Source organism: Eretmochelys imbricata, chromosome 14 (genome assembly GCF_965152235.1).
Source record: "Eretmochelys imbricata isolate rEreImb1 chromosome 14, rEreImb1.hap1, whole genome shotgun sequence".
NCBI classification, from domain to species: domain Eukaryota; kingdom Metazoa; phylum Chordata; order Testudines; family Cheloniidae; genus Eretmochelys; species Eretmochelys imbricata.
In genome coordinates, this window is record NC_135585.1 from 33,406,449 (window position 1) to 33,431,248 (window position 24,800).

The 24,800-nt window shown below is 48.9% G+C and overlaps 1 protein-coding gene across 1 annotated transcript; it reads right to left on the minus strand.

Moving 5' to 3' along the window:
• Window positions 1-7,074: 7,074 nt before the first annotated feature.
• Window positions 7,075-14,961, minus strand: LOC144274673 (uncharacterized). The gene is made up of 5 exons (XM_077833682.1): window positions 14,844-14,961; window positions 11,314-11,401; window positions 10,510-10,636; window positions 9,780-9,893; window positions 7,075-9,428 (listed from the first exon to the last, which is right to left on the minus strand). Exons 2-5 carry the CDS (start codon window positions 11,335-11,337, stop codon window positions 8,119-8,121), a joined length of 1,575 nt encoding a protein of 524 aa, XP_077689808.1. The 5' UTR covers window positions 11,338-11,401; window positions 14,844-14,961; the 3' UTR covers window positions 7,075-8,118.
• Between the last annotated feature and the right edge of the window lie 9,839 nt (window positions 14,962-24,800).

Genomic DNA, 24,800 nt, shown 5'->3' on the forward strand with positions numbered 1-24,800 from the left:
ACACCCCTGGATTTAGCAGGCCAATGCTCAAACCACTGAGCTATCCCTCCCCCCAAAAAACCCCAAATCACTGGGCTATCCCTCCCCAACCCCACTGTGCCTTTGCCCCCAAGGCCCTGCCCTCACTCCGCCTCTTCCCACCACCACTCCACCTCTTCTCCTGAGGCCCTGCCCTCACTTTACCTCAGCCAGGGGGTCATGGCCCCATCACTTTTTTCCTGTCTTAAGGGACAGCTATGTGGGAGAGGGAAGGGGCAGAGGTGAGTGAGCAGTCAGCAGGGCCTCAGGGGCGAGGCAGAGCGGGGGTAAGAAGAGGCAGACCAAGGTCCAAGGTCCAGAGTAGGGGAAAGGTCTCTGGGAAGAGCAGGGGGCACCAGTGCCCCCCCTGTAGGGAGCTTCCTGTGCTCCAATGCACAAAGGCAGCAGCTGGCACTCCTTCAAAGGGAGCTGATCTGTGCTGCATTGGGCATTTGCCCCTTGCATGGGCAGCCTTTTTTATTTTGGGGAAACAGCCTCCCCAAGTATCTTAATACGCGCTTACCTTCCCTCCAAGCGGTGCCCTCCCCGGGAGCAGGGGCTGGGGCCCGGGGTGGGGGGTCCTGGCCAGGCTGGGGTCTCTGCACCGGGAGAGGCTCCTGAGGAGCAGCGGGAATGTTACTGCTCGAGATTCCTCTCTCCCGGCTGCAGCCAGGGCTCCAGGGTCCCAGTAGCAGCCACCAGGGCTCAGGGATCTTGCAAGGAGCATGGGCTCCCACAGCACCTCAGTCACTGCAGCGAGAGTGATTCACTTCCTGCTGCCTGGACTGAGTGACCGCAGCGATCACTCCCAGAGCCACATCCCAGCTGCTCCTGCGTCCTACTGATCAAGGGATTGCACTGCAACCCCCTGCCCCAGACCCTGCCTCCTGGGGCCCCAGTTCCCCTGGGCACAGGCAGCTTCTCTCAGCATTAAGGGGGCATCGGGCATAGAAGCCACCATGTCAATGATGGGCATAAAAGAGACATCCAGATACCAGGCAAGGAGGAAAAGGGAGGTTTCTATGGAGACTGGGGATTGTTCTAGAGAGTCCACAATATCAATGGGGACAAGGAGTGATGGCTCCTGATCCTAGTGAGGCAGCCCAGAGATGCAGAGAACACATTTCTCAGTGACACTGACTCTCTGTGTGATTCACTCTGGTAACAGACGGGCAAAGGGAGCAGTTTGTCAGAGACAGCCCCTTGTCTCCACACCAGGCTCACTGGCTACTAGCCCTGGGCCTGAGCTACAAGCTCTGCTCCCCTAACTCAGGCCATGTAGCTATCAGTGCTTTGCCACCAGGTTCCTCTGGGTATTCGCAGGGCTGGATTAACCCATCCCTGGGCTCTAGGCAACCCCCTCCCATGTCTGCCCCCTGCCAGTCCCCCTCTGCCCCCCTCCTGGCTCCTTTCCCCATGTGGGCACTAACAGCCACTCCCCATGCTTCACCTGGATGTTGGTGGTGAAGCACCAGCTGGTCTGGTTCCAGGGCTGCTGCTCTACGCACTCTGGATAGGCCCCAGTGTCCCATCCCCATTATGATACTGGAGGGAGGGAGCTGAGTGAGTGGCATTGTGCCACGTGGGTTGCAATACCAAATTTGGCCTCAGCTCTCCCCACACCCTGTGAAATGGGGCACATGCTTGGAACAAACCTGAGTGGGCAGTGGGCCAGCCATATGTGAGACAGGCCAGGGAAAACTTAGTTTGAGAAGCACCTGAGGGATTTAGGCATCTGGGGGATTTTAACAGCCAAAATTTAGGTGAATAGGATCTTTAGACACCTTCAGAGTTAGGCAGCAGCAGAGGGGGAGGGGCTTAGAATATAGATATTCACGCCTGCCTGTAAAGGCCTATATACTTTAAGAACTTAGGTGTATTTTTATCACTTAGCTAGTTACGGGGGGTATAAAAACAAAGAATCAAAATCACTGTCTGCCGGTGTAAGGTCCTTCTCTCACTGTGACAGTCTGAGGCCCTGTTCTTAGGCTAAGGCCTTTGGCTAAGCAGCAGAGGCAGCCATAAGCTGGGAAGCGACCGGTCGCATCCTCACATTCCAAACCAGTCACACTGAAATAAGGTGGTATTGGGCTGTTAGGAAGACAATGCTGTCCTGATAGTGCCCATTATCACCAGATAAAGTAACAGATCTTATGATGGTTAAAGAAAACTTAGTTTAATAGCATCCTGTCTTGCAAGAAATCACTTATCGATGGTTGTGGTTGTGAAACCCTCATTTCTGTATTGTTTTATCTTTATGGCCCCCACTTTTCTATTGTTAATCTGTGTGGTTGTCTAATTGTTTCTGTCTGCTGTATAGTTAATTTTGCTAGGTGTAATGTAAGCAGGGGAATAGTCCCGCTATTGTGAGGAACTTTCCTTGCTTCTGCACTACCCCGGTGAAGTAGGCTAGCAAAAGGATCTGAGTCCTTGCTCCCATTTCTTTTACCCAGTGACCTCCCTGCCCTTGAGGACTCCCCTTCCACTCTCCTGTCTGGCAGAGTCCTCGTAACCCCAACAAGGCTGGGCCCAGGATTCCTGGGGGGCTCGACCCCCAACCCTGCTGTGGTCACCTAGGACAGGGGCTAGGGTGTCCCCACTCCGGTGTACTCTCTCTGCACTGGGCACTTCTCTGACCCACTGACCATTACATACAAGTTAAAGCAAATGCAAGTTATTTAATCAACAATTAATTTTAAAAAGAATAAGGAGAAATGGGAAAGCTTAAAGGAAACACATCAACCCGCTCTGTGGCTTGGAACATCACAAACAGTATCTCTGGAATATCAGGGCAGTTCACAGGCTGTTCCTTGTAAGTCCCAGGCCGCCTTCTCAGGCCCTGGCTGTGCTGTAGGGATGCTCTGGGTTGGACACTTGCTCTGGTGGTGGCCTCATGCTCTCAAGCTCTAAGTGGTAGGACCCGTCTTCCCAGTGTTGTCCCCGCCCTGTCGGGGTTACGATCCAAGCCTGGCCTGCAGAGCCTCTTGGCTGAGGTGTCTCTCTGTGCTAGGCCTGCTGCCCAAGGTCCCCCTCGCACTCCCCAGCTGCTCACCACACCCAGCTCCAGACTGCTCCAGCCCCAGCTCCACCACTCTGTTTCAGCACTGCTGCTGGGCTCTGCCTCCAGCTCCCTGGGCTGCTTCTTTGGCCTCTCTGCCTCTGGTTGCTACAGCTCTGCTTCCAGGACAGGTCTGCTCTGCAGGCTGCTTCTGTGACTCTGCTCTTAGCACTGACCTGCTTCCTGGGCTGCTTTTCTGGCCCCTCTGGTTCTGGTTGCTGCAGCTCTGTTCCCAGGGCAAGTCTGCTCTCTCTGGGCTGTGCCTCTGGCTTTGGGGCTGCAGCTCTACTCCCAGGACACGGTCTGCTCTCTCTGGATCTGGCACAGCTCTGCTCCCCAGCTCAGCTTGCACCCCGGCTTTCTCCTTAGTTCAGCCCCACTCTGTCTGACCCAGGCAATTCCAGCTCACACAGAGGACGGGACCTCCCTGGCCTCCTGTCTCCCTGATTTGCCTGCCCGCCCTGTCATTCATTCTGACCTGGAGCATTGGCGTCTCCCCATTGTTCCTGGGGACTGTCAGTCTCAGGGTCCTGGTTTCCCATCGACCCTTCCCCCTTTTTAGTACTGGGAGCTAGCAACTAAAACACCCCCACTGAATGTTAGTAAGGGGGCATCAGTCCCCTTACAGTAAGTTAATTAGGGTAATGGGATATAATTGGTTACATAATCATGTTACAATACATTAGGATTGGTTAGTTAAATTTCAGTAAAATGATTGTTTAAGTTATAGCTAAGAATATTACTATATAAACTGGGGTCAAACAAGAAGTGCGGGGGAAGGGAAATTGGAATCATGTTTGCTAAGGGGGGGAACGGGAACAAAAATTAGGGAACAGGGACACAGGCAAGGCTCTGCGGCGTCAGAGCTGGGAAGGGGGACATGGGGTAAACGCTCTGTGGTATCACAGCTGGGAACGGAACACTGGGGAACAGATACTATCGCAGAGGTGGACAAACTACGGCTTCACCCACCAGTCACAGGGCAATTCCTGTCTCTCTCTCTGGTATTGGTGTAGCAAGTTCACAGTTCTCAGCCTCAGCTGTCTGGTTCTCAAGAGAAAAGTCTGCAGTTTTCCAGCTCTGTTCCCCTCACCTCCCACCCTCACTCCCTCCTGACTCTATCTCACATCCCTGAAGAGCTCAGGTAGCAACTCCAGGCCCTGTTCAGTCTCGGCCCCTCGGAGTGTGAATCTAGGACTCACCCCTGGTGTTTGTGCTGAAAGACATTGATAGTTTTCATTATTCACACAACACAAAGATCTCATGACAAAGGGAAAAGAAAGGTTATATAAAATAAAAAGGACCCTTCTGGCAAAAGATCTTTTGTCTCCTTAAGTCCTCAATAAATCTGTGCTACATCCTGTCAAAGTAAGCTATTGGTGCTTTCAGAATCGCTTTAGCCATATTATCTAGCTATTATGGCTAAAGCTTTTCTGATCTCTGAGCTGTGTTTCTGACCAAGACCCCACCTCTCTCAGCCTTACCACCTGCCTTATTCTAGCTCAGACACATTTAAATCAATGGGGCTATTGGTAGCAGTACAATTAAATATGTGACTAAGATTTTGCAGGACTGGAACTAGAGATTGCTGGGTTTGGGAGTCTCTCTCTGTTGATATTCGGCCTGTTCCTCATACCACAACTTTCCCCAAATTCATTCTTTTCTGGTTACAAAATAATTGTGTCTTAGTGAATACCATGGTTATTTGTAATACAGCAGTAGCCAGAAGCTCCACAGAAGACTAAGTCTATATTGTGCTAGGCACTGTATATACACATCATGAGAGACAGCTCCTAAGGGAAAGAGTTTACAGTCTCAATATGCAGAACAGCCAGTGTAATGATTTTATAAATGTGAGGAGCGACCCTGAAATCTAAAGGGCTACGAGTGATGCCCCAAGAGGAATGATGAGGGGAGGGGACAGCATCTCCCGATTGCTGAGAGAATGAAACTCTGCACCTAAAGCAGGTATTCAACTTCTGTTATGTGCGACAAATACAGCGTGTTCTCCACAATTACAGCACTTGCTCCTAGAGTGCTGAACACATTTTATGAGAAAAGTCAATGTTACTGGCTTTAGCAATAATCATTAACAATGGGTCTGTTCAGACATTTAGCACTGACTGTCAGACCCTGCCATGGAGTGACACCATTCAAAGCCCCATACTGTTCCGATGAAGGTATTTTACTGCTTATGGACCCAGATTCTATTAAACTGATTTTGAAAGCCTATTACATTTTGGGTAAGTTTTTCAAAAGCATTTTTTCAAAAATGACTTAGAGTTGGATTTTTAAAGGTATTAGGCACCTGATGAAGCAAATGGGGGTCTAGCGGGGTTTCCAAAACAGGTTAGGTACCAGGGGCTAAAGCCACAAAAAGATTTTGGTGCCCAGCTACTACTTTCACTTTAGGTACCTGAATCTGACATTTAAATACCAGTGATACTCAAACTCCCTGGTAGAGGGCTTTCCCTTCACCCTCTCCCCTGGTTCTTGTCACATAGACAGAAAGCAGACCAGAAGTCCGAAGTGCAAACAATGAAATGTTTATTGGGGTTAGTTTCCAAGCAAGCATATTTTGAAGCCCTTCACATCCGTTGGGCTTATCTCTATATGCCGATAGAGCAGTTTCCTCCCCAAAATCCATCCCTCCTGGTCCCTTCACATTTGATTCCCCGGAATCCAGCACCTTCAGGAATTTAGGGAGGGGAAGAGTTGTCAGCCTCAGGGAAACTCACTCTGCAGGTACCAGCTCCAGGTAAGTGGAGGAAACCAGCTCAGGGGCTGCAGGAAAATGGGGGTGGGGACAGGTGTTCAGGGTGAATGTTGGGCCTGGCTCAAATTTCCCTCTCCTAGCCTCCATGGGAGGGGCATCACATCAGGGAAGGGAAAGGAAAGAAGAGAACTTTATCCAGGCAGAGGGAGCTTCCGGAGGAGTTTCTCTCTCCCATTCCTCAGCAGGTTCCCAGGAGGCAGGAAGGCCCATCAGTTCAGCAGCCAGGACTGCAGCAGGGAAGAGGGGCTGATAAGGACTTCTCCTCCTCCTCCTCTGCCTGGGGTTTTCTTAGACCAAGCAAAGCCAGAGGGTCCCTGAACAGCTAAGGGTCAGCTGCTGCTGGAACCTGTCCCCAGAGATGGGCAGTTGGATACCTGGGAGCCAAATGCCACTGCTGTGTGTGGGAATTAGGAAATGGAGTTTTTACTATGGTCAACCCTAGTCAGGGCACTGAGAGAATTTCTCTCCTGTGTGGCGGAGTCTCTGATGTTCAATGGGGTGTTAGCTCCAACTGAAGCACTTTCCATGCTAAGCAGATCTGAGAGGGCTCCTCCCTGTTTGGATTTGCTGATGCTTGATGCCGTGTGAGCACCAAAAGAAGGTACCCCCACATTCAAGCTCTTTCTTCTGTGAATTATCTGATGGGGAATAATGTGTGAGTTAGACTGTATCTTTCCCTGCAGTTATTGAAGCTTTTCCCAGAATCTAAGTATTTATGGGTTCTCTCTCCCATGTGGATTGTCTGATGCGAAGTAAGGTTTGATCTTCAAATTAAAATTTCTCCACAGTTGAGGCATTTTGTAGATACTGTGCCATGTGGATTCTGAAATGTTTAGTAAGGTATGATCTAGGACTGAAGCTTTTCCCCATCACCTAAGCATTTATGGGATTTCTCCCTTGTGTGGATTGTCTTACGTATAATAAGATTTCATAGATATTAAGGTCAGAAGGGACCATTATGATCATCTAGTCTGACCTCCTGCACAAGCAGGCCACCGAATCTCACCCACCCACTCCTGCAATAAACCTCTCACCTATGTCTGAACTATTGAAGTCCTCAAATCATGGTTTAAAGAATTCAAGGTGCAGAGAATCCTCCAGCAAGTGACCCGTGTCCCATGCTGCAGAGGAAGGTGAAAAACCCCCAGAGCCTCTTCCAATCTGCCCTGGAGGAAAATTCCTTCCTGACCCCAAATATGGCGATCAGCTGAACCCTAAGCATGTGGGCAAGACTCACCAGCCAGATACCCAGGAAAGAATTCTCTGTAGTAACTCAGATCCCATCCCATCTAACATTCCATCACAGGGCATTGGGCCTATTTACCATGAATAGTTAAAGATCAATTAATTGCCAAAATCATGTTATCCCATCATACCATCTCCTCCATAAACTTATCAAGTTTAATCTTGAAGCCAAGTAGGTCTTTTGCCCCAACTGCTTCCCTTGGAAGGCTGTTCCAGAACTTCACTCCTCTGATGGTTAGAAACCTTTGTCTAATTTCAAGTCTAAACTTCCTGATTGCCAGTTTATATCCATTTATTCTTGTGTCCACATTTGAGCTCTCACTGAAGCTTTTCCCACAGTGCAGGCACTTACAGGTTTTATCTCCTGTGTATGTTCTCAGATGTGAAATGATTAAAGCTTGTCCCACAATCCAAGTATTTATAGGGTTCTTCTCCTCTATGGGTTCTCTGATGTATAATAAGGGCTGATGGTGCATTGAAACTTTTCTCACACTGCAGGCATTTTTAGGGTCTCTCCCGCATATGGATTCTCCCATGGTTAATAAGGCCCGAGTGCTGAATGAAGCTTTTACCTCAGTCCAAGCATTTATAGGGTCTCTCTCCTGCATGGTTTCTCTCACGGTTAATTAAGACTTGAGCAATAAATGAAGCTCTTCCTGAAGTACAGGCATTTATAGCAGGGTTTCTCAAACTGGGGTCCAGGGGTCCGTAAGGGTACTCCAGTGGGTCAACGAGTCATGTCCGGGGATGCTGTCCCCGCTGATCAACTCCTCCCCCTCCCTCCCAGTCACTCCTGCATGCCTCAAAACAGCTGTTCAGCAGTGTGCAGGAGGCACTGGGCAGGAGAGGGAGGAGTGGGGACAGAGTGCGCTTGGGGGAGGAGGCAGAAAGAGGCAGGGAAGAGGAGGGGCAGGGGTGGGGGCTTGGGAGAAGGGGTGGAGTGGGATCGGAGCCTGTGGCTGAGCAGTGGGCTTGCGGGGGTCCTTGAAAATTTTTCAATTAAAGGGGGGTCCTCGGGTTGTTAAAGTTTGAGAACCACAGATTTATAGGGTTTCTCACCAGTGTGGAGTCTCCCATGTCTAATAAGATGTGCCTTCCGACTGAAGCTTTTCCCACAGTCCAAACACTTATAGGGTCTCTCTCCAGTGTGCAGTCTCCTATGAGCAGTAAGATTTGAGCTCCGACTGAAGCTTTTCCCACAGTCCAAGCATTTATAGGGTCTCTCTCCTGTGTGGGTCCTCTCATGGCTAATAAGGCCTGAGCGCTGATTGAAGCTCTTCCCACAGTCCAAGCGTTTATAGGAGTTCTTGCTCATGTGAATTCTACCATGGTTAATAAGGCCTGAGCGCTGACTGAAGCTCTTCCCACAGTCCAAGCATTTATAGGGTTTCTCTCCAGTGTGGATTATCCTATGGCTAATAAGATTTGAGCTTCGACTGAAGCTTTTCCCACAGTCTAAGCATTTATAGGGGTTCTCTCCAGTGTGGATTATCCTATGGCTAATGAGGCCTGAGCGCTGACTGAAGCTCTTCCCACAGTCCAAGCATTTAAAGGGTTTCTCTCCAGTGTGGATTATCCTATGGCTAATAAGATTTGAGCTCCGACTGAAGCTCTTCCCACAGTCCAAGCATTTATAGGGTTTCTCTCCAGTGTGGATTATCCTATGGCTAATAAGATTTGAGCTCCGACTGAAGCTTTTCCCACAGTCTAAGCATTTATAAAGTCTCTCTCCCATGTGGATTCTCCCATGTCTAGTAAGATTTGAGCGATGACTGAAGCTTTTCCCACAGTCCAAGCATTTATAGGGGTTCTCTTCCATGTGGACTCCGCCATGGTTAATAAGGCCTGAGCGCTGACTGAAGCTCTTCCCACAGTCCAAGCATTTATAGGGTTTCTCTCCAGTGTGGATTATCCTATGGCTAATAAGATTTGAGCTCCGACTGAAGCTTTTCCCACAGTCTAAGCATTTATAAAGTCTCTCTCCAGTGTGGATTCTCCGATGTCTAGTAAGATTTGAGCGATGACTGAAGCTTTTCCCACAGTCCAAGCATTTATAGGCGTTCTTTTCATTCTCATTTGTCTGCTGAATTGTGGTTTCTTTGGGATCCTTGCCTCCTTCCCCACATTCAATAGATTCATACACTTTATTCCTTTGGCAGTTTCCCAGCTTCCTCTCTGACCTGTGCCAATTACTCCAGGCTTTTCTCTGTTCCAAGCACTGGGAAAAATTCCCTTCACCTTGTCTCAATAAGGTCCCCTGCAGTTCCACTTGTTCAGGACATTCCTGCAGTGGATTCTCGTCCTCGTTCTCATTCATTGTCTCATCACCTGCTGGGGGAGAGAGAGAATATAGGCAGGAGTCATTGCCTGGGTTAGTACAAAGGACAGAAAGGGGAATACAAAGAGGGAAAACACAACTCAGCAACTGTTGGGGAGACTGAAAATTTGTATTCTGCTCCCAAATCCCATCCAAACATTCACAGGGAAGTGAAGTCATGGAAAAAACTCCTGACAGCTAACAGGGTGGGTGGGAATCTATGAGCTGTATCTGCCATGATGACCTGACACCTGCTGACCACAGCCTGACCTAGGTGAGATGAGGCAGAACTGAGGGGGCTCGGATTTTCAGCTTTTTCCTTCACTTGCCGTATAGTTTCTTTGTCAGAGTCACTGACTCCTTACTTGTGCAGGTGTCTCTTGTGATCTTCCTTTTCTTGGAGGCCGGGAGATCTGGGACCCACGGCTCTTCCCCTGCTTCCAGCTGGATGATCAGATCAGGTTTGGGAATGGGGAGTCCTGCTCAGGGGATGAAATCAGGCATGATAAGAGAGCACTGAGGATCGGTGGAATATTTGTCACAAAGGGCACATCTTGAGTTTAAACTGACCCCATGATTTGCTGGAGGGTTGTGGGATCTGAACAGATGGGAACATGGTCACTGAGTCCCCTTGGGAGAGGCCGATGTCTGGGGGAGGGGGAGTTGTCAACCCCTCTCTAGGAGTTATCAGGATGTGTGCTCTGGGGGACTTTCTGAGGCACACCCAGCTCTGGTGTTATACCCCTGCATACATCTAAACATCCAGAGCCCAGAGTCCTCCCCACAGATGGAGCTACTCCCAGGAAGGAGGTGCATAGAGATCTTGTGTGTGAGTGAGAATTAATGCAGATAGGTTAACACATTGCTCCTGCCCCTGTGAAAGCTGGTGGGATGGGGATGAATTAACATGTCCATCAGGTTCATGACTCCCCTATCCCATTGTAAGGGGTTTGGAGGTGAACGGCTCTCTCACACACTGGAGCTGTGGACTATGTGACCCATTCCCCTCTAATGTAACTGATCAGGGAAGAACCTGACCAGATGCAGAAATGCAAGCCCCTGGCTTCAAATCGCTGAGGGGACAGGAATCCTTACCCAGCGAGGTCACAGTCTCATAATTCTCCTGCATGACGTCCCTGTAGAGGGCTCTCTGACCGGGTTCCAGCAGAGCTCCCTGCCCCTCAGTGAAGTACACAGCCACCTCCTCAAAGGTCACCGGCATCTGAAAAAACAGGTGCTCCCCACTCAGTACCTGCTGCCCCAGCCACAATCCCACTATTGTGGGAAGAAGCACAATAATACGACAGCTCTGGGAGCGCGAGAGGAGAATATCACTCCCCCCGCTCAGAGTGGCCAGGAGGCTGCAGGGACCAGAGAGGTGGTGAGGGCTCCTTGTCCCTCCCAGCAGAGGAGGGCAGGATTTTCACATTTGCCACACACCTACAAGGCACAGGCTAACATGGGAAGCAGAGCTATGTGCAGGGGACAGGAATCCCAACACCTTCCCTCTGTATTTCATCGCAGTCTCTGCCGATGGGTTCAGGCTCCAGCACTCTAGCCTGTTTCCCCAGCCCTATCCAGGGGGTTGTTTCCTGTTTCAGAAATGGGGGACTCTTCACCCCCTGGTCCCACAATGGGCCTGTTAATAAATCAGGGTTCAGGCTCCAGCACTCTAGCCTGTTTCCCCAGCCCTATCCAGGGGGTTGTTTCCTGTTTCAGAAATGGGGGACTCTTCACCCCCTGGTCCCACAATGGGCCTGTTAATAAATCAGGCCCTAGGCTGAGCATGTCCCAGCAGGTTTATCGCACTCTGTCCTGCTCCCTGTCTCACCCTGTGTATTTCCTCCCCCTCCCCCTTTACAACAACCTTCCCCAGCAGTTCCCCCCAAAATCCCCTACCTGAGCTGGATCCACCACAGCCATTTCCCTGCCCAGGACCCTAGGAAGATGGGATGATCTGGAGCAAAACGGGTCGTTATTCTGCAGCCTGTCAGGGTGAGAAGGGCAACTGGGGAGGTTTTTGAATTAGCATTAGTCCATTTCACACCTCGATTCCCCCCAGGCTCTTTCCCTGCAGACAAGACACTCTAGACTCTCAAAAAGAAAAGGAGTACTTGTGGCACCTTAGAGACTAACCAATTTATTTGAGCATAAGCTTCAGACTAACATGGCTGTTACTCTGAAACTCTAGACTCTTCCATGCTGGGAAAACCTCAGTTACCTTTGTACAACACAGACCTGACCCCTCCCACCAGGACTAAATCCACGAGACACTTTTAAACCCTCCCAGGAACAGAGTCTCTAAGCCAAATGCTAGAAAAGAGCAGAATCAAAAGCTCCACTTTGGGGAATCCCCCCTGACACTGTCTCCAGGGTAGCACATTCCCCCAGCAGCGCAGGGACTAGGCAGAGGCAGGACTTGGCTTTTCCTCTCTCTGCTCCTCACCTTCTTCCCAGGAAAGTCAATCTGAATTGGAAACTGGGTTGGAACCTCCCTCCTCACTTATTGCTTCTGCTGCCACTTTCAGTCTCTCCCCTCTCCCTTCTGCATGGAAGAGCTGATTCCTGTCCTGCCATTCCTGTGAGCGTTTCCTCTCCAATAGCTACTGTCACTGCTAACAAGAGTGTGAGCCTGGGTGTGTTGGGGGCAGCAGCTCTGGGACTCGCAGACACCCGGGAGCAGAGATGGGCCAACAAGGGGCCATTTGTGCAGTCACTTTCCTGCCTGCCCCCTGCACTTACCCCCAGAGGTCAATTTCATCACCTGCAGTCTCTGACTCAGGAGTCCATGCCAGCAAAGCCCGGAACTGCCCCCAGGGGATAGTTCCAGCCACAGGAGGAAGCATCCCCTCGGCTGGCCACAGAGAGGGCCTTAGTGATGGTCTGTCCCAGCACAGATCCGCTCTGCAGCAGCAGCTGCTCAGCCCAGGCTCCCAGATCACAATGGAGGCAGCAGCATCTGCCCCAGGAAGCCCAGCTAGCTCTAGGGTTCCAGTATCCTGAGCACAGAGAGAGACTGACACTGACTGACCTCTTTGGCCTTAGCAATTACCAGAGCCCTCTGCTGGGGACAACTAATGACCAAGCCACCCTGTGCTGCCCCTGCAGCCCCCAGGGACAGTCAGGCCAATGCTGATCTCATATGCCCATCTGGACTCATAGTGGAATCGGAGAACCAGTTCAAACCGGTATTTCATACATTAACTAGAATTGAATCTGAATCATAAATTTGTTTTCCCAACTCAACCTCAACGGAACTGAACAAAAAGCAGTGGTGTTACCAGTTAAAATAAAGATTCAGCATTTTTTAAGCTCATTATTTAAAAAAAAAAAAAAACAAACCAACAGAGATCTTAGTTTCATTTAAGAGACACAGCAAACTAGCCAATAGGCTGGTGATTGCCCCAGAACAGCGGGCACCAGGATAGTGAGAAGAGATAGGGGACGACCACCAGAGCAGGGAGGGAGAGGGGAAGCTTGGGAGCTGCCTGCACACCATGGGAGGCAGAAGGGGGACCAGAGGTAGATGAGCCACCTCTGAGAAGGCTCCGTGGGGAGAGAAGGGGTGGGATGCTCCCTGGGCCCTGAAGTTCATAACTGTTCAAGTCCAAGGGCAAAGGTAACGGCTCCCCAACCTTCTCCCCTTAGACAGGCCTCCTCCCACCATCCCCAGCCCCTGGGGCAGCTCCTCCCTCTAGTTGCTCCACTTGAGGCAGGGTTCATGCTCCAAACTCCCTTCCCCACTGAAGCCAGGTGCAGGGCCCACTCCCACCCCTCCAGGGCACTGTCTGATACCCGCCTCCAACCCTCCCACCCCTACCCCAGATAGATAGTTTCTCTCATACATATATCTTGATGCTAGATATCAGTCCCCACTGTCAGCACCGGACAAAGTCAAGGCAAAATTTCATTACACCAGAACATGGATGAAGATGGAAATGTCTGAGTCAGAAATAATGATGTTACAGAACCAATGTCAGACACGTCTGAAATTGAAAGATGAATTGGAACTTCTTGTGAAATCTCCAAACAGGAAGCGATATCTGGATGAAGGAAAGCCCCAAAAAAGGATTGGGCCAACTCCTGATTTATTCGCAGATGGGCCACATCTCCATAAGAAAGAAACATACCGAACTACTGGGAACATCGGAAAAATGTCATGCTCACGCTATATCAACTAGCAAAAATTGTACTGGCAGTTCCAGCAACACAAGTGAGCATCAAAAGAAAATTTCCAGACCTCAAATGTATCCTTTCACTGCAGAGGTCCAATATGACAAAGTGAATGTTTAAATATGTTATTTTGGGTTTCTCAAACACATTGTTTAGGAAAATAATCATGTATATTTGACAACACAAATATGCTAGGAAAACTCATGTGAAGTTAAAATTACAAAATAAATAATCAAAAATCAAAACAGTTTCCATTTTAAGTTGCAGTTCTCTTTCATGGATTTACCTCCATTGAGATTGAAATAGGATTTAAACTGGTAACTGAACTTCTAATTTTGTTTCTTTGGGTGGCTTGAACCAGAAAAAAACCCGAACCTATTGAATGGAACTGAACCTGAATCAAACCAAAACAAATACCAGTTGGATTCCTTGCCTGCTGTGGCTAGCAGTGACTCTGGTTTGACAACAGAAATCAGAGCAGGACCCTGTTCAGTCCTGTCAGCTCTAAACATTTATCATTCAGGAGGCAGACCCCCCCAGATAATGAGATTGTCTTAAAAAAACAACGACTACATTAGGAGCAGAGTGTGTGGGGGGGGAATATTTGCCTTGTAAATTCTGAGCCCTTAGGGGGAAATCCGCTACCCCCGCCGCTTGTTTGACCATGTCTAGGGGGAAATATTCCCCACTGGCTGCTGGGCGTGGCAGCCTCCTACCCCATGGGCTGGGGGAGCTGCCATTGTATCTCTCACCATCCCTCCGCTCTCCCTTCTCCTACCCTCTGGCTCTCCCTTCCCCAGCCAGTCTCTGCTTGCTCTCATATTTTCTCTCCAGCCTCCCCACAGCCCTCTCCTCATATCCCCCCTTTCCTTCCCTTTACCCCTCCCCCCGAGTTTCCCTCTCTTCCAGCTCTGTACCCCAGAATTCTCCCCCTGCCCCCTAATTCCCGGGTATTCCCTCAGCCCCCCTTCAGCGTCTCCCCTCGGCGTCCCCCTCCACCCCGTTCACCCCCTCAATTCCCTCTGGCTCTCAGAGCCCCCTCCCCGTCTTCATCCCCCTTCCGGCTCCCAACCTGTCTCTGTCCCACCCCCATTCCACCCACTCACTGCAAACCATGGGAGCTGGCAGCCAGCTTTCCTCTGCCCAGTGCAGGGAATCGCAGCCAGCCCAGCTGGGAGCAGCCTGGGGCATCCCCCTGCCCCTGCAGACAGGCTGCTCTGGGGGCAGGGCTCCCTGGGGAGGGGGGCAGGTCTCACCTTCTCTCCACGTGGGAGCAGGGCCCTGGGTCCAGTAAGGAGGGGCCGGACAGTCTGGGGTCTCTGCACTAAGAGAGTCTCTAGGGGAGCAGCGGGAATGTTCCTCCCTCGATAGGAAACCTCCCCCGCCTGCAGCCAGGGCTCTGGGGTCCCCAGCGGCAGCAGCCGAGGCTCTGGGGTCTTGCAAGGAAGGTGGGTTGCACCGTAACAGAGTCACTGCAGAGACTGCAATTCGCTTCCTGCGGCCAGGCTGCGTGACCCTGGGGATCGCCCTGCTCGGCGCCTCCTGGGTCCTAGCGACAGCGGCAACATTAGGTTTGACCTGTGTCAGTTATTGTGATTATTTATTGTATCGTCACCCCAGGCCCGCCGACGGGGTTGGGGGGGGGGGGGGGAAGGGTCAGTTGTCCGGGGCTGGTGATTTAAAAGGTCCCAGGGAGGATAAAAAAAGTTAACTCGATGAAGCAACGCCACAACTTACTCAGAGTGGGTTCTAATGTGTTACCCAGAAGATAAAAAGTAGCATCGTAAACCTCAGCAATCCCTTTCTAGGGACGCCCTGAGTGTCCTGCACTGGGGCGGGGAATTGCTGTTGTAGGGCCTGGATTCCCCCAGCACGTTCTGTATGTGTAATAGTGTCGGATTTTGCCTGGTCTAATTTAGCAGCTTGGAAAAGTTGTGAAGTTGTGTGAGTGAATAATGTTACTGGCTGTCCTGTGAGACATGCAGTGTTTGGTAACTCAGTCAAGCTGTCAGTCACTTCCCTTTTTATATTTTTATTGTATTTCTGTTTCTTTATGCACATTAATCAATCAAATAAATAAATAGACAGGATTATTTTTTCTTTATGAAAATTACTCAAATAAATAAAAAGGATTGCACTGTAGCCCGCTGCCCCAGACCCTCCCTCTGCGGGGAACCACATTCCCTAGGAGCAGGCAGCTCATCTCAGCATTAAGGAGGGATGATGCATAGAAGGCACCATGTCAATGAGTGGACAGAGAGGACACATCCAGATTGGATGTCTGTAGAGACTTGGGACATGGGGGTGATGGGTTCCTGGTCCTACATAGGCTGCCCAGAACCCAGAGAGGCAGGGGATATGTTTCCCAGCAACACTGACGATGGGTGGGATTCACTCCGGTAAGAGATAGATCCAGGGAGCAGACTGTAAGATGTGTTCTCTTTTCCCCACAGCATGTTCACTGTCTGCTAGCCCTGAGCTGGGCTGCGAGGGTTGCTCCCTTAGTTCAGGCCATGGGGATCTCAGTGCTGTGCCACCAGGTTCCTCTGGTTATTTGTAGAGTCAAATTAACCCATCACTGGGCTGTAGGAAAAAATCCCCCAGTTCTCCCCCCTCCCCCCCCCCATTCTCCCACTGGGTTTTTACCTGCTGCTCCTCACCATGCCAGTGTAACTTTGCCTGCACAATTTGCCGCCGGTAGCAGTTATTAACATCTGCGTATCCTCTCCTTTGCTGCCCTGTCACAATTTGCTGCTTCTGCCTTTCTCCATCGTATAGTCCAAGGGCAGTAAGTTGTGCTGGATGGAGGCATTCCCACCACAGTTTGGTACCTCTCACCTTTCCCCAGTTTCTGGTCCAGGGGTAACAGACTGTGATGGATGGGATTCATTTATCATAGTTTTCCCACCTCTGTCTTCCTCCATCCTTTGGTCCAGGGCTGGTAAATTCTGAAGGATGGGGACATTCCCAGCCCAATTTGCTGCCTCTCACCTTTCCCCATTCTCTGCCTTTCCCTATCTCCTAGTCCAGGGGTAGAAAGTTGTGATGAATATGGGGTATTACAGCCTATAGGGCTAGCCTGCTTGCTTGCCTAGAAATATTTTCTTATGGATTTCTTATTTTCTTATGTGTTTGTCTCTTTGTTTTGTTATAATAGGTTATAATAGGCCTATAGATTTATATTAAAGTATTTTTGGCTGTAACACAAGGGACTTGCAGGCCACATCCTGTATGTTGAGCTAAAGCAACATTAGTGTACATATATTTGGGACCTTTCACCTAGATAGGTGGTGATGAGCTAAAGCATAAGTTCCATATATGGTTGCGACCTTTAACATAGATACATAAAGAATGCATTGAAGCAGGGTGGTATGGAGGGCTACCTAAGTGCTACCTCTTTAAACTTAATAGGCACACCACAACTCGGAACTTGCAAATAACCGAAATAACTGGATAGGACAGAAATAACAAATGTGAGAATGAGCTAATGTCATTAATATGTGTGTATATGTCATCAATATGTACAAACATGCCGGCCAATGGAGTAAGTGTACCTCAACATTTCTGTGGGTGAAGAAACTAAGTGTGGCCATAGAAGGAGGGCTGAGGTGTTCAAGCTCTATAAGAGGGGTGACCCACCATGACAAAGAAGCTTCTTCGTTCTTAGTTTATTACCCTTTTGTTTATTAGTCTATTAATCTGTTAGTTCTGAATTGTAAGGTTTAAGTCAGTCAGTTAAGTAAAACTCTAAGTTAGCTTCTTCAGTCTTCTATAGCTCTTCAGCTTCTCCTAAGCTCTGTTCTTCCCACTCAAGAATTGGGGAACCTGGACCTGAACTCTCTTAGCATGCCAGAGACTAGGCTGGTCCTTTGTCTCTTACCACCAGGTTATCAAGGAAGGGTGTGAGTATATTAATCAAAAGCTTTATAGTGCATAATATCACATGTATCTCTAGAACAATATTGTTGCCTTTGACAGGTTTCAGAGTAGCAGCCGTGTTAGTCTGTATCCGCAAAAAGAAAAGGAGTACTTGTGGCACCTTAGAGACTAACCAATTTATTTGAGCATAAGTTTTCGTGAGCTACAGCTCACTTCATCGGATGCATTCAGTGGATGCATCCGATGAAGTGAGCTGAGCTCACAAAAGCTTATGCTCAAATAAATTGGTTAGTCTCTAAGGTGCCACAAGTACTCCTTTTATTATTGCCTTTGTAACTCTGATTATTTTACCATTTGATTACTGTTGGATTACTATTCCATTTATCTCAATAAAAGTCTTTAAGGCTACATTTGTCTCAGTGTGAGTGTCCTTGTCGTACATTCCAAGAGTCCTTGCAAACTCTGTGTCTCCTGATTCTGGGACAAGAACCTTAGTGTCTTCTGATCAGATCAATTGGCGAGCCTATAACCCACATTACCTAAAATAATAATAAAAAGAAAAGGAGTACTTGTGGCACCTTAGAGACTAACCAATTTATTTGAGCATAAGCTTTCGTGAACTACAGCTCACTTCATCGGATGCATACTGTGGAAACTGCAGAAGACATTATATACACAGAGACCATGAAACAATACCTCCTCCCACCCCACCAGAGAGATTGAAGTGTTCTCTGTGGTCACGCAATTACAGACATGAAGGTCGCTATCTTAAAACAAAAAAACTTCAAATCCAGACTCCAGCGAGAAACTGCTGAATTGGAATTCATTTGCAAATTGGATACTATTAATTTAGGCTTAAATAGAGACTGGGAGTGGCTAAGTTATTATGCAAGGTAGCCTATTTCCCCTTGTTTTTTCCTTCCTCCTCCCCCCCGACGTTCTGGTTAAACTTGGATTTATGCTGGAAATGGCCCACCTTAATTATCATACACATTGTAAGGAGAGTGGTCAGTTTGGATGAGCTATTACCAGCAGGAGAGTGAGTTTGTGGAGGGGAGGGGGGAGAAAACCTGGATTTGTGCTGGAAATGGCCCACCTTGATTATCATGCACATTGTAGGGAGAGTGGTCACTTTGGATGAAATATTACCAGCAGGAGAGTGAGTTTGTGTGTGTATGGGGGTGGGGGGTGAGAAAACCTGGATTTGTGCTGGAAATGGCCCACCTTGATTATCATACACATTGTAAGGAGAGTGATCACTTTAAATAAGCTATTACCAGCAGGAGAGTGGGGTGGGAGGAGGTATTGTTTCATGGTCTCTGTGTATATAATGTCTTCTGCAGTTTCCACAGTATGCATCCGACGAAGTGAGCTGTAGCTCACGAAAGCTTATGCTCAAATAAATTGGTTAGTCTCTGAGGTGCCACAAGTACTCCTTTTCTTTTTGCGAATACAGACTAACACTGCTGTTACTCTGAAACCTAAAATAATAATATTAACCTCTTAAAATCAGGCAACAGTATTCCTGTCACAATTTGCTACCTCTACCTTTGCCCATCAATGCAGTATTGCCAACTCTGGGAGATCAAAAGTCATGAGTTTGACTCCCAAAAATCATGAGATTGGCCCCAAAATTATAACATTTTTTAAAAAGTTTATATTGTGTTTTTAGGTCAGTCACGTGGTGTTTGAACTCCCCCTGCCTGTTGTAGGAGCAGCAGTGATCTGTATGCTCTGTATGACTATGCTATGTATAACCTGTATGCTCAAAAGGTCTGTTACACTCCCCCCCCCTCCCCCGCCCGTTTTGTCTACTCTCCCTCTTCGAATACCTGTGAAGTGGCTTCCCCCCACCCCGGAATGCTTGTGGGATGAATAGGCTGGTTGAACAGCTGGAAGATCAGAAGAGCTCCCAGGGAGACAAGGTGTCTGGCACTCTAATTAGGCAGCGCTCACACGCCCAGTGCATGGACACTGCCAGAGGTGGAGTGTGACCAACCAGATGCGGCCAAGTCATCTCCAGTGGCAGGCCTGAAGGATCTGGTCCTTAAAAGGGAAAGGGGCCCCGCCACACCCAGGGCAGCTGACAGGATTTCTAAGTAAAATTTAAGCCTCACTTTTAGAACTCTCATAAATGTCAGGATTTTTTTTCCAGTTGATTCAATTGCTTGTATGAGGGTGGGCCCCTCCCCCGCTCTTTCTATCTCAGCTGAAGTTCTCTCTTCCCCCCACTTGTTAGCTTGCTAGCTTTGTTTACCTGATATGTGAGTGATTTCTCAGTGTCTTTCCAAGTACTATGGAAGTAACTGCTTGGCGGAGAAAGCACATTCCTTTGTTTAGGGCCTGTAACTCCTGTTTGACTGGAAACCCATTTTAAGAATGGTTTCAGAGTAGCAGCCATGTTAGTCTGTATTCGCAAAAAGAAAAGGAGGACTTGTGGCACCTTAGTCTCTGTGGTGCCACAAGTACTCCTTTTCATTTTAAGAATGTGCCACAGGTGAAAAAAAAATCCTGCCATTGGAGAGTTCTACCAGGAGATCCTGAGTGAGGCTTAATTTTACTCAGAAATTCTGAGTCTGGTGATCAGTTCATGAGAGTTGGCATGTCTGCTCTGCCCAGTCTGGATTGCACCCAGGATGTGACAGAGCTTGAAACTGAAGAGGGATTTTATCTTTCATGGGAAATCTAAGTGTTATTATTTCCGAGTCTGCAGGTCACAGCTCAGCCCAGACAAGGCTCTAGACAAGCCCCAGAAAATGGATTTTAGTTTTAAAGATCCCAACACCACAAACAGAGAAGGAAAAGGAATAATTTGTGGCACAGAGACAGAGAAAATATAACTAACCCCACACACGGTTTGTCTGAGGAAGTCAGGGTGTTTTTCCCAGACTAATTAAGACGGAGCAGAGAGGTGAAGAGGGGAAAGTGTTTGTTTTGGGGGTGAGTAGCCATTTACACACACAACCCCATTACTGCCCCTGGGAGAAGTTAGGGGGTGCCACTGAATTGCACAGAGATGGGTCAGGGACATGTTTGCTCCCTCAGAGACCTCAGAGCGTAAAAAGACTGAGGGTTCATCTGCACTGCAAATAAAGACCCACATCAGGGAATCTCAGAGCCCAGGGCAATTGACTTGGCTTTGGGGCTAAAGTAGCAATGTTGATGTTTGGGTTCAGGCGGGAGCCTGGGCTCTGAATCCTGGAGAAGGGCGAGGATCTCAGACCCCAGGCTGCAGCTGGGCATCTACACTGTTTAGCCCTGCGGCCTGAGCCCTCATGACCCTGGGTCAGCTGCCCCAGGCTCTGAGACTCACTGCAGTGGATTTTTTGTTTAATTCTGAGGGGGGGTGTTGCAGTGCAGACATACCCTGAACAAGGGTCCTGTGTTAATGAGCGCTGTGATGTGTGTGATCCTGTCACTAGAGATTATATAGCAAGGCACAGACACAAGGGGGCTGAATTAACAAAGCCCAGACATACTTGGTTCTGGCAATGCCTAACTGAGACTGCTTGACATTGCACCCTTCAAAATATGCTTTTACTGTAATATTTTGAGGGTAAAGTTGATATAAATTCCCTCAGTTTTCCTACTCTACCATATAATTATTTAATATGCAGATATTCTACTCTCCAATCTTGCCACTTTTCTCTACAATAATCAAATATTGCTACACAGATTTCCCCCTTTCTTCACTTACTAAATTTTACTGCACTTCCCTCAGAGGCTGATCATTTTCTCTCCGGTGATGGATTACTAATATATTATCTGCATCAAGATTGTGTATTTTTCCTTTAAACATCCACTTGATATGAAACCTTTCAGATTTTGCTTTCCCCCTGTCTATGTAGCCAATTTGTGTAAATCTTCTCAGATTTTTCCTCATTTTCTCTTAATTATCAAATGCTGAAATAAACTCTCCTCTACAGCCACAGATTTGTTCTGTCTCTAATTACTGAATAATGTAAGACTCCCTCAGTTTGGGAGGAGAACTGCTACCCTGAGTAATTCCCACAGCTGAAGGCATAGGCACTGACTCCATGGGTGCTTCAGGGCTGAAGTATCCACGGAAAAAAACGGTGGGTGCTCAGCACCTACCTGCAGCCTCCCCTATCAGCTCCTCCCCCTTGTGCCTCCCACCTGCTGCAATCAGCTGTTCTGCGGCATGCAGGAGGCTCAGGGGGAAGAAGCGAAGGTGGGGCGCGCTCACGGAGGGGCAGAATGGGGGTAGGAAGAGGCGTGACATGGTGGAGTGGGGGCAGGAAGAGGCGGGGCAGGGTAGGGTGTGGGGAAGGGGTGGAGTGAGGGAAGGGCAGGGGGTGGAGCCAGGGCAGCACCCTCTGGCACATTAGAAAATCAGTGCCTCTGGCTGGGGGTGTAAGAGAGAGAGAGAGAGAGAGAAAGCCTAAGCCTGGAGTACTGGGCCTGGTGCAAGATCTGAGGCCAGAACCAGAGGCTTTGAACCAAAGTCAGGCCATGTATCAAAGCAGATGCTAACAAGTTCAATGCCCAGTACATGAACTTGGCAAAGTTGTTGCTAGTGTACTAAAGGCACTAGAGATTTACAAAAATATATCCCAGCTAGTACAGATGCAGCCCAGTCTAGTATAAGAGAGGATGGTTTGACAAACTATGGACAGGGATGTTTTGTCCAAGACATCAGGAACAAGGGAAGGTAACAAATAGCTGTCATGACACACGTAAGGTGGGGTGTAAGTTGTTGTTTGTTTCAGTCTATAAATGTCTGGGTACATTGCCTTAATTCCCTGTTCAGCCGAGGGGGCAGTGGAAAGTCCTGCCACTGACTGAGCCGTTCCTGGCTGCTAGGCACTCGTCTGTCAGTGTACCTGTAACCACAGAGCCAGGGCTCTGGGACTGTGCCTAGGGGGCAACAAACGTGGCCCAGTGATTTGTCACTGAACCGGGCCTGTGGTCTTTCTTGATGAGTAATATTGAGCAGGCTACTATCTCTGCTGTTAATAATAACCAAGGGTAGAAGCACCAAGCAGCCCAAGCAGCATTACTAAGGTGTAACCCTTCTGCCCGTCAGAGTTGGCAGCAACAAGGGCCGGGTTCAATATCTAGGGGATCCATTCCAATAACACAATGCAAACCGGCTCGAGCCCCCACCCAGTGACCTGGGACAAATATATACCACCCCCGCTGGGCGCCTCCAAGAGGCAATACTTCCCCTCTCGCAAGCACATAGCCTGAGTGTAGCAAAAGCCTTTTAATAACAGAGAGAAACAATGTGGCATTATGTTGGGGAAACACCACCAACAGGATTCATAACACAACCCATGAGCAAAAAAAAAAAAACCCACCCCAGGCAAATTGGGGCATGCCCTTTTCCCTTTGGTTCTTGAGTCCAGCAACCCCAAATCACCCAAAGTCCCAAAAGTCCAATGCCCCAAAAGTCTCTGTCCCTGGTCAGGGCAGCCCCAGAGTTCGAAAGTTTATCTGCGGAGCTTTACCTCCCAACCTGGGTGGAAATGGGACGGGGGTAAGAGGCACCTTACATGATCTGAAGCTGACCGCCCCATAGCTCCATAGCAGCGCTCCGCTCCGCCAGCCGCCCCACAAACTCCTTCGCTCCGCTGCGCTCCGCCAGCCGCCCCACGAACTCCTTCGCTCAGCTGCGCTCCGCTCCACCAGCTGCCCCACGAACTCCTTCGCTCAGCTCCACGACCCACAAGCAGCTCCTGCCATCCACACACTGCTCCGCGTTGAACTGCTTCACCAGCCGTGCCGCAAACTGCTCCACAATATATCTTCAGGCTCCCCCACTACTTAACACAACACTCAGTGATTTCAGCTCTTAGGTGAATTCAGCTTGTGGTAGGGGAGCCCCAGTGCTGGTGCACTGTCAGCCCAAAGTGAGCTCAGCAGCCTATAACTAGACTTCTAATGAAATCAAAATTAGCTCTGATATTTCACAGTGGAGAGAGGAGGAAGTGCAATTAGCATGTAAGGCCCTCACCAAGGGGCCCATGCCACCACGTATTAATACTTGTCCCCAGCCTCTCTCTATTCACACAGTTTTGGAACCCATGACCCTTGCCTAGCGAGTGCTACTTAGTTGATGGTGAATCCCTCCATCATAACAAAAGGCCACGTACAGTTCCAAGCACAGTTCCCATAATCAGGGTAATAACAATTTATTCTTCCTGCCCCAATAACAGAGACGCTGGGGATCCCATAGCAGCCAAAGTGACCATTTGAGCAGCTATGGTCTCATTCTAGGCGTGGTGGGTGTGCCTATGCAAATGACATCGGCCCCTGAAGTTCTTTTCCACAACTTGCCACACCTCACCACCAGATGTCAGGGTGGAGCTCATCCTGACACTGCTTACAAAGGCAATGACTGAACAGCTGATCCGCGGAAGGCAGGAGGCGCTGGAGGGAAGGGGAGGACTGATTAGGATGGGGGCTGCCAGTGGGTGCTGAGAACCCACAATTTTTTTCCGTGGGTGCTCCAGCCCTGGTGCACCCATGAAGTCTGCACCTGTGCATGCTTGTGACAGGTGGTCTCTCTTCAGAGGTGGTCGCTAAGGCAGCTTTTACGGTACTTGTATTTAATCTTGATTTTTGCTGCCTGTCAGATTAGCAAGGGAGATGTAGGTTAGATATTAGAAAAAACTTTCTAACTCTAGAGATAGTTAAACACAGGAACAGGTTATGGGGGTGGGTTTTTGGAGGGGGGTGAGGGAGTGAGAGAACCTGGATTTGTGCAGGAAATGGCCTAACTTCATTATCATGCACATTGTGTAAAGAGTTGTCACTTTGGATGGGCTATCACCAGCAGGAGAGTGAATTTGTGTGGGGGGGTGGAGGGTGAGAAAACCTGGATTTGTGCTGGAAATGGCCTAACCTGTTGCTCACTTTAGATAAGCTATTACCAGCAGGACAGTGGGGTGGGAGGAGGTATTGTTTCATATTCTCTGTGTATATATAAAGTCTGCTGCAGTTTCCACGGTATGCATCTGATGAAGTGAGCTGTAGCTCACGAAAGCTCATGCTCAAATAAATTGGTTAGTCTCTAAGGTGCCACAAGGACTCCTTTTCTTTTTGCGAATACAGACTAACACGGCTGTTACTCTGAAACCTGTCATTATGCAAGGCACTGCATTTAGCCGTATGGAGTGGAAATCTATCAACTGCATGAAAAAACTTGCACAGATACAGACAGACATCATCTTCCTTTCCAAATGCAAACAGATGGACATCGTACCAAAAGGACTGAAGGTAAAAAATCCATTACAATCTACATACCACACAGACTATGCTGACAGCTTGTGCCACACGCTCTCAAAGAAACTGCGGAATCACCTGATCAA